General features: G+C 34.6%; 1 protein-coding gene across 2 annotated transcripts in view; it reads left to right on the top strand.

Moving 5' to 3' along the window:
* Nucleotides 1–2,185: 2,185 nt before the first annotated feature.
* Nucleotides 2,186–14,178, top strand: part of LOC143256406 (uncharacterized) — an 81,094-nt gene continuing 69,101 nt past the window's right edge. The window contains exon 1 of one of the 2 annotated variants that reach the window (XM_076513610.1): nucleotides 2,186–3,452. In XM_076513610.1, the coding sequence (XP_076369725.1) occupies nucleotides 3,297–3,452 (156 nt within the window). In that variant the 5' untranslated portion in view covers nucleotides 2,186–3,296. The remainder of the gene's footprint in view (nucleotides 3,453–14,178) is intronic. The other variant, XM_076513612.1, reaches the window with a different exon arrangement.

The following is a 14,178-nucleotide window of genomic DNA, read 5'->3' as shown; positions in this document are numbered from 1 at the left end:
GACTAAATTTAACGATTGACAATCCCTCACAGTTGAAGATGGTAGTCTTTTACGATGATTTTATCTATTGATTCCAAAGATTACTGATGAGACCGATCCCGGATTACAGACTCGATAATCAAAATTAATTATTCAGTTTTATCCTCCTCTCCCTGACGCCCCAGTAAAATATTATTTTAAATATTATGACACATCCGTGTTCTCCTTTTCTTTTGGATGAAGCTATAATTTTCGGTCAAGATTTTACTAGAATAACTGAGCCAATTCCAACATGAAATACATGATTGTCATCAGTGTGAGAAGATATGTTTTGTACTTTAAAACTACTTTTTCGGTTATAAGCTATTACAGTTAGAATAGTGACTACTTAGAAAATTATGCGTAATAAAGATACACTAAGTATATGTGTTATTAATCAATAGAACTTTAAAAAATTAGCAAATTTGTTAAAGAGGTGATAACAGTATAGACTGTTTTTACTTGTTGCTCTGTAAAGCCTAAAATTTAAAAAGTAAAATATTATCCAGAAAGATAGAAACTACGAATGGAATTACAAAAACCGAAACGACAGACATTTGATTTTGTGAATCAGTTTTCTTAACCACGGTGGGCAAATTACAGATAGCTCTTTACATAGCTTTGGATTTAACAACACCAAAAAGTCAGCATAGAACATAAATTTATAATATCATTATTTTATAGCATTATACCGTGTTGTAAATGTAAAATCATATTTAAGTACAAGTATACTGGTTCATTTTACCCTCTGAAAACGATAAATTCTTTAAACTTTGAATGATGTAGCATGAACGTATTACCAAACTTGAAAGCTACCTCAGGCTCAAAACTAAAATTATAACATTGAAAGCAGTTATATAATCTAGAACAACAACAACGAAGCCATACAGTTTGCAATAAATGACAAAATAAAAATATTAAAGTTTTGTTTGGATTGTACGCCATTGAATCCACATCACAAACAACATAAATACACTAAATCACTTCTGTAACTGTAACTTGTAATAATAGTATTTTCCACCAGATGACACCACGCATTCATTGCTATTACTCAAATTAAAATAAACACCAGTTTTTGGTTTGCTGGGAATTTCGCGCAAAGCTACACGAGAGCTATCTGCGCTACCCATCCCTAATTTAGCATTGTAAAACTAGATGAAAGGTAGCTAGTTATCACCACTCACGGCCAACTCTTGAGATACTCATTTACCATCGAATAGTGAGATTGATCGTACCATTACAACGCCCCCCATAGGTTGAAAGGGGGAGCATCTTTGGTATGGCAGGGATTCGAACCCGCGACACTCAGATTACGAGTTGAGTGCCTTCACTACTTACCCATGCTGGGCCGTAAACACTACTACAAATAACACAATAAGAAACGTGAAAATATGCATAGGTTATCCTCCATTTACAGTTGGCTTTTTTAATCGCAAAGTTAAGATACCATGAACATAATAAATAGGCTGTGATTTATTTTATTTTTTTAGTTAGAGTTTGTTGCAAGAAATAACATGAGAACTATTGAAGTGTAACAATGATAGAGAATAAATATTATTTATTTGGATGATTTGATCCTTAATTTACAGTTTAAAAATAGGAAAACAACAAATGCTTACAATTAAATTGAAATGTAAATAATGCAACAGAATTCCATGTGACTAGTGATGGGTGGACATTTTATTTAAGGAGTCAAACTTAACGTTGTTTGCGCAGTTATGAAAGAACTGTTTTGAGAATTAATTTGGTACTGCTTTTTTAAAAACGTGATTTGCAGAAAAATAATTCACAAGTTACCTAACTGGCGGTTATTGCTCTACTAAAGTTACTGTTTTTTTGTTATTTTTAACAACCCAGAAATATCTTGCTTGATTCATACAACTCGATGATACGACGACACTCTCGTTTCTCATAAACACATACTAAAATCATCAAATATAAAGTGGATTTCATAGACATAATAACGGGCTTGAAGAATTATAAATGGATTGAAATAACATGAACAGAGAAAGTTATTGCATAAATATTTTTAAATCCATTTGTATACATTGCAGAGGATAATAAGGATTATATAATTATTATAATATAATATATATTATTTTCCGTTTTAAAAAAGTTCACCTTTTCTTGTTTGCTTGAATGATTTCATTAGGCTGGGAAAACGGACGGAAACACATGATGAGTGACAGTAAGGAATGGTAGATGGTATAGTGACTTGATCAGTTTCTCTTTCTATATATAGTTTATTCCAGACGACTTATTTGTAGTTTTCGTTGACCTGAATGATGAACACCATGCAAAGAGTTCCTGAGGAGATATTCAAGAAAGGAACAAGAGATACATGAGTTCTAAAATCTGAATACTTCAGCCAGTGCTGCATCAACCCCTTTCGAAGTTTAATTCTAAGTTGTATTCAACTGTTTAGACTTTGGTGCATTGCTGTTTTTCCAATGGCCCTATAGTTAAACAAAGGAAAGGCTAAATAGATAGAGGATTAGGCGTATTACGTACTACAAGTTACAGTCTACTTGCGACTGACTTCGTGAAATGAAGTATGTTAGATGCTGTCTATGAACAGAGTTATATTGTTAGAATTTCTTTTATATTTGCCTATCAATATATTGCAGATCTGTTTTGTTATATAAATAGACAAGCTTGAACATGCATAGTGTTAGGTCTCGTTTTGCTGAATTCTCAAGTTAAACCCATAGTGTCGAAACAGTGTGAGAGTGTAACACAAATGTGTTAAAAAACAACAATAACCTAGACAGCAACAGTTATCAATTCTCTGGAACAGGAATTAAAATGTAACGCCGTAGTTACAAGTTAGTACGACCATCGCAGTATAACAACGTTAGTCCTACTTCCAAGCTCTTCCAGTCCTAAGCATTTATTTCATTGAATATTTTAGTTTTAACAATCAAGAGAATATTCTTCCCTTTTCCAGGAATACTAGTAGTGTAATATGACTCTGCAAATTAACGTACATAATTTAGGCCTACAAGCTGTATTCCATTCCAGTCAAAATTGGAGTACAAAATAAAGGCTGATTCGTAATGGTGCTTAGCCTTACTATAGTGAGTCATAGAACTTGGGAAACTTAAGAGTTAATAAAACAGGACAACAGAGGCTTATTTTTACGTGACTTGTACTGTTATAGAATAGAAAATTTGTTAAAGTTTGTAGTGGTACATTGTCACTGATAGCAAGTTTATCCTGTGTTCTGTATTCTAGTCTTAATTTAATACAAAATCTTCAAGAAACATAATAGCATTAAAATGGTTGTGCAAAAAGTTATTTCACAAATGGACAAAGCTCCTACAAAAGAAGAGAAAAAGCTTCGACTAAAGCAGCGATTTCAAGTTATTAAAAGGCTGGGACAGGGAACTTATGGGAAAGTTCAGTTAGCTGTGAACAGAGAGACTTCACAAGAGGTAGGCTTGAAATGTGATGAAAATAGTATTGTAAGATGTCAACCTGTTTAGAAATAAGTTTCAAACTTTAGTGAGATCAAGCATGTTACATATGTAGAATAGGTAAGAAATTTCTTTCAAGAAGAAAGATGAATTACAAGAATTGATAGTAACTTGAAACTCTAAAATGGATTATTGTTATGTGGTAAATTTGATTAAAAATGCATATGCAGTCTTGGTGGGTTTGAAATGTAACATTTAAGAATAATTGTGTTTAAATAAAAATGAGTGATAATCCATTTTTTAAATAATTGTATAAGTTCTTATTTTAAATTATTGTTGCAACATATTTTGGTTATTAAAACAATACATTGTGAAATCTGTTTTTTGTCTGTGTGTGCATGTGTAATACGTATTTAGGAAAGTGAAAAGTAAGTTATTTTTTATCCCACTTCAGCTGTTTAAATAGAAAAACAAGACATTAATTTGTTTTAAACCAGATGATTCAGTTTATTTATTCTGTTTGAATAACTTGATTGTTACAAATGCAGGAGAAAACTGTGTCTCTTGATCAAATTCAATGTCATATTTTGTCAGCTGTGATATGATTTTTACTGTTTATGTTCCCAAAAGTCACTGAATTAAAACTTGAATATACACTGGAGAGAGATGGTTAAGATGATAATTTGGTGAATATCTAATGGTTAATGGTGTCAGCATTAAAGTTATGTAGGTGTTACCATCCTGTCCAGGATAAAGTGAAAACAGTTGTAAGGTAATCAGTACTTACCATGTATGTTTCACTTGCCTTCCAACACCTTTGTATCCTTTAACTTAGGAATGACAATATATGTATGTCAAATATTGTCTTTTAGTCATACAATGTTGTAAATATTACAAGTTATAGGTTGTGAAATATATCTTTACAAGTTAATATGTGGAAAACAAGAACTGTACTGTTTTATTTTTGAACAAATGTTTGTAATTCTATATAAACATACGTGACAGCCCTCCTGTAGCAACTTCTTGTATGTTTGTTTTTTCCTGTCGCACACAGTACTGTGTAAAACCATTAGAACAAGATAGTATTATGTCATTCTTTCCATTTTATGTAGTTAAACCTTCTATAACATTACAGAATGTTAACACTATGATAATTCTTTACTGGTTCTTGTTGATAACTGAATAAGCCAGAGTTAAAATACTTATTGTTTAGAATTACCATATACTTGTACCTAGGGTATGTTGTAAGGGTTCTGTTTGAATAAACATACTGATTAAATCTAGGGTTTGAAACAACCATTATGCAGTGTCTTAGCTGTATGGAAAGAAGTTAGCATGTGGTAGTTGTATATAATAGAAGAAATCAGTTTAATAGTACCTCACAACTAAACCTTAATAAATACAATGTGTAACATTATATATTAAGTTTTGTTATCATGACACAGCTGAGAAAGTGTAAAGAATTGTTGGTAGAGCAGAGAGTTCACATTAAAGGCTTTATGTGATGCTGGTTGGACAAATTACTGTAAACTTGAAATGTTCCCCAAACTGTCAAGTACAACCCAGATCGTGAGAATGTGACAGGTAAATCTGAAAATAATAAAGGAAGAGGTAGAACACCTAAACTCAGTTATACTGATGTTAAATATCTATGTTTATACAACCTTCAGGACAGAAGAAATACTGTCACGGATCTGAAGCAGGAGATAAACTAGCATCTACCAAATGACAGAAAAGTGTCCAATATTAAGAAGACTCAACAAGAACGGAATATTTCATGTGTAATAGTTAAAAATACCTTTACTTCTGTCTACAAATATTGTCAAAAGACAAATTTAGTAAAAAGTACAAAACTGGACTGTTGGTGAGTTCAAGTTTGAAATGTTTGGTTTAAAGGGTAGGTTGTAGATTCTACAAAAGAAAGGTGAAAGATACTTACCTCAGTGCATAGCACCTACCATGAATCATGGGGGAGACAGTGTGATGGTTTGGGGATCTTTTTATTCTGAGGCAACAGGAGATATTTGCAAAATAGATGGAATAATGGACCAGTTCAACTACCATCAGATACAGATGTCATAGTATACCCAGCAACTTGTGTATCATTGGTAGATGCTTTTCCTACAAATAACATAATGACTCTAAACACTCATCTAATCTATGAAGTTACTTAGCTAAGAAAGATGCTGCTAGAATCATTCAAATTATACAATGGTCCCACAGAACTCTGATATCAACCCATTTGAACAGATCTGGGATTTAATGGATCAAATGAGAAATCAAAAGTTACTTCTGAAGAAACTTTATGGGAGTGTGTTAGACATTTGGAGTAAAATTCTAAAGGACACTTGATTAAATAAGTTTCAACAATGCCTGAAAGACTGTCTAAAGTTATTAAAGTAAAAGACACGAAATATTAACTGTTTGCTGAACCCAAACACTTCCACCGAGTTTCTGTTTTATTAACTATGAAGATTAGTAAAGTTTTGATGTTTCACCTGTGATTTATCTTCCATTGTCCTTTGAAAATATCCTGAAATTTAATTTTTTACTATGCCCTAACACTTTTCCACAGTACTGTATACAAATAGATACAATACTCCATGTGCCAGTTTTTATTTATGGCTCACTTAATCAAATGTACTGATTGATTTAAAACTTCTGTTCATCTTTACTATTAATGGGAATGTAACTTGGGACTTTGTTACATTGTTCCCAACAACACTCCCAGTGAAGTCCAACATGGTCTCACTAATTGGTTAACTTGAACAGTCTTGTCCATTTATTTTCACCATTACATTTTTTTTTGTAGAATTTTGTGTGTTTGATGACCATTCTCATGTGTTAAGTGAACTAAGACAATGGGTAGGCCATTCAGTTGTAACTATCCATGGAAACTATCCATGTCGGATAAAATTAACACTACAAAACTGTTTGTGATCGGGCATGTATTTTTCTGTTCATTGGTTGTTATGTTGTTTCTGCCGTAATGGTTCTGTACCCGACTCGTGTATATGTTTGGAAGATTACTATTATTGAATACCTTGAGATAATGGACTGGTATCAACTAAAGTGACGTCATTACCCACTGCTTTACCGGAACGTATGTGTTGATACTGATTACAACACTAACTGAAATAATAGAGATAACTGGTTCGTTATTAACAGTGAAATCATACGTCATAACTATTGTCCAAGTATTATCGAGATTAGCAAATATTTATCTATTACCAAAACCAACAAGGGTATAGAGGGTTATAACAGTTACGAAACCCTCACTAAAACATGCCGCTTGCTTTAAATTCTATGTTCTTCCTTCCATGTTCCTCCTATGTTCCGAGTGAGTTTGCGGTAAGCCCGAGGGCTTATAGTGCTATAAATTGACTTGCGATACCTGCATTAGACAAAGTACAGATCAGTCGTAGTGTAACTATGGGATTAACAACAGATCAGAAGATACTTATGTGTGTGTGTGTGTATAGTATACGAGGTCTGTTCAAAAAATACGCGGACTGTTTGAATTGCGCGGCTCCAGTTGGTTCCAGTGGAATCCGCTTGGTGTCGCTAGGTTTGCACAGATCAGCTGATTACGACGCCATTTCCCGATTGCAGATATCTTCATTTGTGTATTAGCTACGTGGTTTTAAAAGAAGTGCGATTTTTTCGTTTGGCGGATTTCAGAATGAATGACCTGAAGGAGCAACGACTTGCTGTGAAATTATCTGTTAAACTTGGAAAATATGCGACTGAAACTTTTGCTATGCTTAACACGGCTTACGGTGATGTTGCTATGAAGCGTACGGCATGTTTCAAGTGGCATGAACGTTTTGAGGATGGTCGACAGTCCATTGAAGATGATGAGCGTCCTGGACGTCCTTCCACGTCAACTGACGACCCACACGTCGACAAAATCAACACCCTGGTGCGGGCAAATCGACGTCTGACTGTCAGGGAGCTTGCTGAAGAGTGTAGGATATCAGTTGGATCTTGTTACGAGATTTTGACCGAAAAATTGAAGATGCACCGCGTTGCTGCGAAATTTGTGCCTCAGAACTCGTGAGTTATTGGCCAAACACTCGATCACTGTTCTTTCCCACCCCCCCACCCCTACTCACCTGACCTTGCTCCTTGCGATTTTTCTTGTTCCCCAAACTCAAAAGACCCTTGAAAGGAAGAAGATTTGAGACGATTCCCGAGATTAAGGCAAATGCGACGAAGGAGCTGGAGGACATTACAAAAGAAGCGTACCAGGACTGTTTCAACAAGTGGAAACACCGTTGGGATAAGTGTGTGCGTTGGGGAGGAGAGTACTTTGAAGGAATCCCAGACCTGTAACTTCTAAATAAAGTACATTTTGTTTTATGACGTCAGTCCGCGTATTTTTTGAACAGCCCTCGTATAACAAATAACACGGACTTCATATTTAAACCCGTTAAAACAACCCGCGTTGTTCCTTGTCTATATACTGTATAACAAATAACTTGGAGTTTTATTAAATATTAAATACAGCCCTTAAAGCTTCGTGCCAGTCGTTCAGTTATATCATTAACTACTCTAACAAACTGTACCTTTTACATATGTGTGTGTGTGCGTGCACACACAGCAGAATCTTAAAAATTAATAACTAGAATCTATACGGTTATTTGTACGTGGCAGAGGAGTGAAAATATATTTTACTGAAGGTTGTAGTGGTACCTTTGTGACATGCGTTTTTATAGTACATTGTAATTTAAGTATGTAGAGGTACCTTTGTGACCTAATATTTTATGGTACATTCTCACACAAATTTTATTGGTACATTGTCACTTAAGTTTCTGGTGGTACATGTGTGTGTGTTTTCTTAGAGCAAAGCCACATCGTGCTATCTGTTGAGTCCACCGAGGGGAATCGAACCCCTGATTATAGCGTTGTAAATCCGTAGACTTACCGCTGTACCAGAGGGGGACTGATGGTACATTGTCACAGAAGTTTTTATTGGTACATAGTCACGTGCGTTTGTAGTGGTTGTTACGAACTATCATTTCGGACGAATTCTCGATTTATTACGTTATGTACGTTACGTATTACTATTCCATGTAACCGTAAATTTGAGTTTAGTAGTTAATTAAATATTAAATTTATGTTATTTGCCAACAACATGTATATACACAGTTTCCTTTTTTAACACAAAAGTATTTGAATGTATGAACATAAAAGTAATATAATTTATAATAACGGTTATTACTAATAGTTATTACAAATGATGGTTTATATACAATAGTTTTACAAATTTACGGACAGTATTAAGTGTTATAACTTGTGTTAAACTGAATATTTTGTCGATGATGTAAGTTCACGAAGACAACTTAATTATAAATTGATACTGTTACATCTCCTTAAGCTAACGACGCCTTTCCTGGCTAGCTTCACACCGGTTAAAAGTTCGCTCCGTACCAGGAGAGATATTTAATGTTGTTGTAGAAACAATAACGCCAGAAGTAATTCACTGAAGTTAAACGGTTGGTAATGTTCGAAATCTGTAAGTGTTTCTGTTCCAGTTCCTTAGTCTTCAGATTAATAGACGTTAATCACAATTATAGTTTCCTAGGCCTGTAGCCTACTGACTGTAGCTGTCCAATATAATATTAATCTTCTGTCTCTCTGCTAGTCGCTTTTCATAGGAATCACGCGATTTTCAACAATATTCTAGAGTGGTTTCTTAAACAATTATTGTTGATTCTCACTTTCAAGAACGTTCTGAACATTTGGAAAAAAGGTGGGACTTGCTCAATACACAATAGAGAACATACGTCACATCGAAAAAAGAAAACTATACAGAAACAAGCGTATGTACTAAGATAAATGTACAACAGTAAATCTGTTACACGGTACATTGTCACGAGTTTGTAGTGATATATTATTACGTAAGTTTTTATGGTACATTGTCCCTGATGGGTTTTGATTTAGTCTTGGTTTAACACAAATGCCCTTTACTTTGGCTTGGTCTGTTCCAGTTGTTGTATACATATAGTCCTTGAAACTTTATTTTGGAAAGGTACATGCACTATCTTTGTTGATATTATAGCTAACTCTTGTCTTGTATAATTGGGCTGGATGTGGCTCAGCTGTAAGAGTGCCATCATGGTGAATCAGTCACCAGAAAACATGTAGATAAGGTTCATTAGTATTACTTCCTTAATTGTAAATATTTGTGTGAAATTGTACCCTAATTTCTGATCACGTGATAGTGTGTTTGAAGCTGGGTTTTTTTCTCGCGGATTACCGTCTTTAGTTAACCAGCCATTCTTTATCATTTTTGTAACTGCTGTTGTAACATAAACCTTTGAGATCATTTCTCTCAAAACACGTGTGATTCTCATAGTATGATAATCCAGATCATGTTAGATGTGTGTAAACCCTGGGGTCTTGGTTCCAGTAAGTGTTTGCCAAACACAAGAACATTTATCACCCCTGATGGAATCGTGGCCATTAAAATTTGACCCGAGAGCCAGTAGACACCGAAGGCGACAGTGAAGGTCAGAATATGATTGGTGAGGTCATCAGATGGTATGTTTTACCTTTGCTACTTCTTTACATATGTTAAACGTTGTAATTATTTCACCGTCTTTCTTGCTGTAATTTCACTAGCGCCACCTCGTGTTTAGGCTCAAACAAACCTAATGAATGCCCACACAAAACTGGTTTGGTTTGTTTAGTGTTAATCACAGTAATACACAATGAGCTGTCCATGCTCTACCAATTACAGGTATCGAAACTCGAAGTTTAGCATCGTATGCCTGTAGACTTTCCACCGAAACACATGGAGAGGCAATCATTGCTGTACCGGCAACTTATATCTACTGTACACTAAATTAGTGTAATTTGTCAGTAAGGCTTAACATTCTTCATGATACAGTTAGATTATTCTTTTCACACTTTTTGCCCAGTGTGTTAATTTTTTTGTTACTAAATTGTTGTGGTTTTACACACAAAAAGTTGTTTATATAAAAGCCATTTGACAACTTGCTGCGCGTGAAGTCTGTCCCACGTGCCTTATTGATCTTAGAGTTCAAGCGTTTACTGAAAGTAACCAATCGAATACGAGTAATCACCGACTTACGTAAACTATTATGGTATGTAAACGACTAGCCAGCAGCCTTGGACAGTTTTACTCATTACAACTGACTTGACTGTAAATCTTTCAAATACATACGTCAATGATAACATGAAACGGTGGTTTTTAAGGTCGAACTTTTATAATAATATACAAAGAAATGTTACAATAGAACTGTAGTTTGAAAGAAGAAACTGCGGAAAAAAATCAAAATAAGATGGCTGTATGAAATAATGTTAATAAGGCTTAGTCTGCTACTATGTTTAAATGCAGTCTTTATGGTACTATGTATAAATACAGTTTTTATGGTACTATGTTTAAATGCAGTCTTTATAGTACTATGTATAAATACAGTCTTTATATGTGTAAATATGGACTCGAAGTATATTATTTAGCACGGATTAATAGTGGACTTTTTTATTGTACAGGGTGTCCCAGAAGTGTGGACCCATAGGGAAAATGGACAACAAACATTTTTAATGTCAGTTGTGCATAGTTTAGGAAAGATATATTGATGGAATGATATACGAAGAATCGATATATGTATGGCTGTCAGTGGTAAATAGTTTGAGTTGTAAATAAACTCTAAATTTTCCCCTATGGGTCCGCACTTCTGAGACACTGTGTATTACTCGATTCTGGTACAAATAATGTTATGGGTGTTCGCTAAGAGGAATATGTGCCATCAGAAAACAAAAATCATATTTTTATGTCATATATATACTTGTAGGGGTGCATATGTTCTAGTCCATACGTTTTACCAACGTTTTGTTACAGAGTTTGACAGTCTTGTCTTTAGTTTATTACGTTGTCTTATTTAAAACTGTACACTGTACATATTAGAAGGACTGATTTTGTTTTTTCTGTACAAAATGTTTACTGAAAGCTTGCCACGTTTCTTGAAGATACATAAAACGTATTGGACCATGTATCGATACAGTGGTGTCGTGACACCTTTAGTATTTTGGTATAGATAAGTTATGCGTGTTGTGTTCGTGCAGATGCAATATGATACGGAGGTCGTAGCTGTAAGAGGTGTTCTGAACTAAATGTTATGTATGTTTTTTACTTACAAAATTATTGCGCGTGAGCGTTTTTATTTTCTACGGTTTATATATTGTATTGTAAATAAAGAATTTCTAGAGCACTACAATTATGAGAGAGAGAAAAAAACATTTCAGGACAAATATGTATTTTTTTTATAAAGGAAACCGCCCGTTTTCAAGCTGGGTCGGTACTTTCGACAATGTCTGCCACGGTAAGAGTCAGTCTTGATTCTGTTGGGAAAACCGTGACACTGTTGACTGAAAGGAAGCGTGCGGTTTCGTTTGATCGGAGCGCCAGACGGTTAATTAACAAATCAAATAAATTGGACTACGTGGTTCAGAAAATTAAACAGTAATAGTAACATAACTTCCAAATAAATACACTATTAGTGTTCGTAATGTTAGTATGACGCTTGGTAACCTAGGCCTGATTAAATGGGAAAACGGCTTAGAAAATACAAACAATTTTACCTCGAAATAAAAATCCAAGAATTAAACCATGAGTCCATGACACGAAACGTAAATCTGCAACAGCTCGTACCTGTTCAAAACTTGGGGTTTTCATGTAGAGATAAAGATATTTATGTTATTTAGAATGTCCATGTAAAAACATGATTCACGAGAATTCGTTGTAACGCTAGCTATCCGTTATGTAATTCGTCGATAATAGTTGAAGTTCAACCTAAATCGTCCCAGGTCTCGGATTACAGAAAGCCGCGTCCCCGATGTTATTCAAGCGTAATATTCGTTGTCGTCATATGCACGAGAAAGCCAATTGAAAAGAATTGTCGGGCCCAAGGGTTATAAACAAAGTACGACCACTATGAAAGTTATCACATTATCGAGTGACCTAAACAAATAGACGCAGATAGCCTAGTTGCTACCCATCCTAAACAAATTAAGACGAATGTTGTAGTATCATATACAAAAAATACATTGCGACTTTTCCAACCAGGGTGTTATATCTAAAGTGTTAATCACCGTATTAAACGGGAACATAGCTTGTGGAAGAAATAACATCATATTGTGTTTGAGATTCAAACCTAATATTTGTCTGCTCTCCAGCACTATTGCTCGAACAGTTTTATCACTTCTAATGCACAACAGAGTTGGTTTATATCCAAAGGTTTCGAAAGTTAATTGGGATAATTTACATTCCAGAACGTAATAAGGAAAGGAAATAAAAGAGATGTATAGAAAACATACCCAATATGTCATCACATATAGAAAATGTGTTTACAATACAGGTTCAGAAAGCCAGGGTTCAACAAGTGTAGTTTACTGACTTGTCTGAAGTGAAACATTTAGTTCGTATAAACTCAATCACCGTTTTGCATCTACGAAACTAGTTATTGGGTTTTCTTCGTTTCATAAAAAAACTTTATATAAACATTTTAAAAATACAGGAATTTTAAATCAAAACAAATTACCCTTAAATTAAAAAGCTACTAATATATGTATATATGCTTAAAATGAGCATTCTCCATTTTTATGGTTTCCATGACAAGTCGTCTTTATAGTTCTGTCTTCTAGTATTAGAGTACCAAATCATGAGAGAGAAGGTCTCAAGGCTTGTGGTTGTATTTCTTCTAGTATTAGAAGTACCAAATCATAAGAGACAAGGCCTTCCGGCTTGTGATTCTATGTCTTCTAGTATTAGAAGTACCAAATCATGAGAGAGAAGGCCTACAGGCATGTGATTCTATGTCTTCTGGTGTTAGAAATACCAAATCATGAGAGACAAGGCCTCAAGGCTTGTGATTCTATGTCTTCTAGTATTAGAAGTATCACATCATGAGAGAGAAGGCCTTCAGGCTTGTGATTCTATGTCTTCTAGTATTAGAAGTATCAAATCATGAGAAAGAAGGCCTCAAGGCTTGTGATTCTATGTCTTCTAGTATTAGAAGTATCAAATCACGAGAGACAAGGCCTTCAGGCTTGTGATTCTATGTCTTCTAGTATTAGAAGTATAAAATCATAATAGAGAAGGCCTTCAGGCTTGTGATTCTGTCTTCTAGTATTAGAAGTACCAAATCATGAGAGAGAAGGCCTCAAGGCTTGTGATTCTATGTCTTCCAGTATTAGAAGTATCAAGTCATAAGAGAGAAGGCCTCAAAGCTTGTCGTTGTATTTCTTCCAGTATCAGAAGCATCAAGTCATAAGAGAAGGCCTCAAGGCTTGTCGTTGTATTTCTTCTAGTATTAGAAGCATCAAGTCATAAGAGAAGGCCTCAAGGCTTGTCGTTGTATTTCTTCTAGTATTAGAAGTATCAAGTCATAAGAGAGAAGGCGTCTAAGCATGTGGTGTTTGCCTTGAATTAGGTCATTATTTCTCGCTAATATCTACATAAATTATGTTTTCAGCTACAATAGAGTGGCATAAATAGTCCTTTCGGATGAATCTCTGTATGAAAACTTTGTTTATACATGTTTGATGTTATTTTGGTCTTATATTCCAGTTTTTTTAACGTTAAAGGAATCGATATATTTTCAACAGGTTATACTGCAATAAGAAGTTCTACTCCTGATGTGGACTTTTCTTGGACAATATTAATGTTACTTTTAACACTGGTAGTACAGTTGGGAGTTCCACTTCTGATGTGCAC

This window comes from Tachypleus tridentatus, chromosome 7, assembly GCF_004210375.1.
Source record: "Tachypleus tridentatus isolate NWPU-2018 chromosome 7, ASM421037v1, whole genome shotgun sequence".
Lineage (NCBI taxonomy): Eukaryota > Metazoa > Arthropoda > Merostomata > Xiphosura > Limulidae > Tachypleus > Tachypleus tridentatus.
Note: the sequence above shows the minus strand (reverse complement) of the source record. Positions and strands in the feature narration are given on the sequence as shown.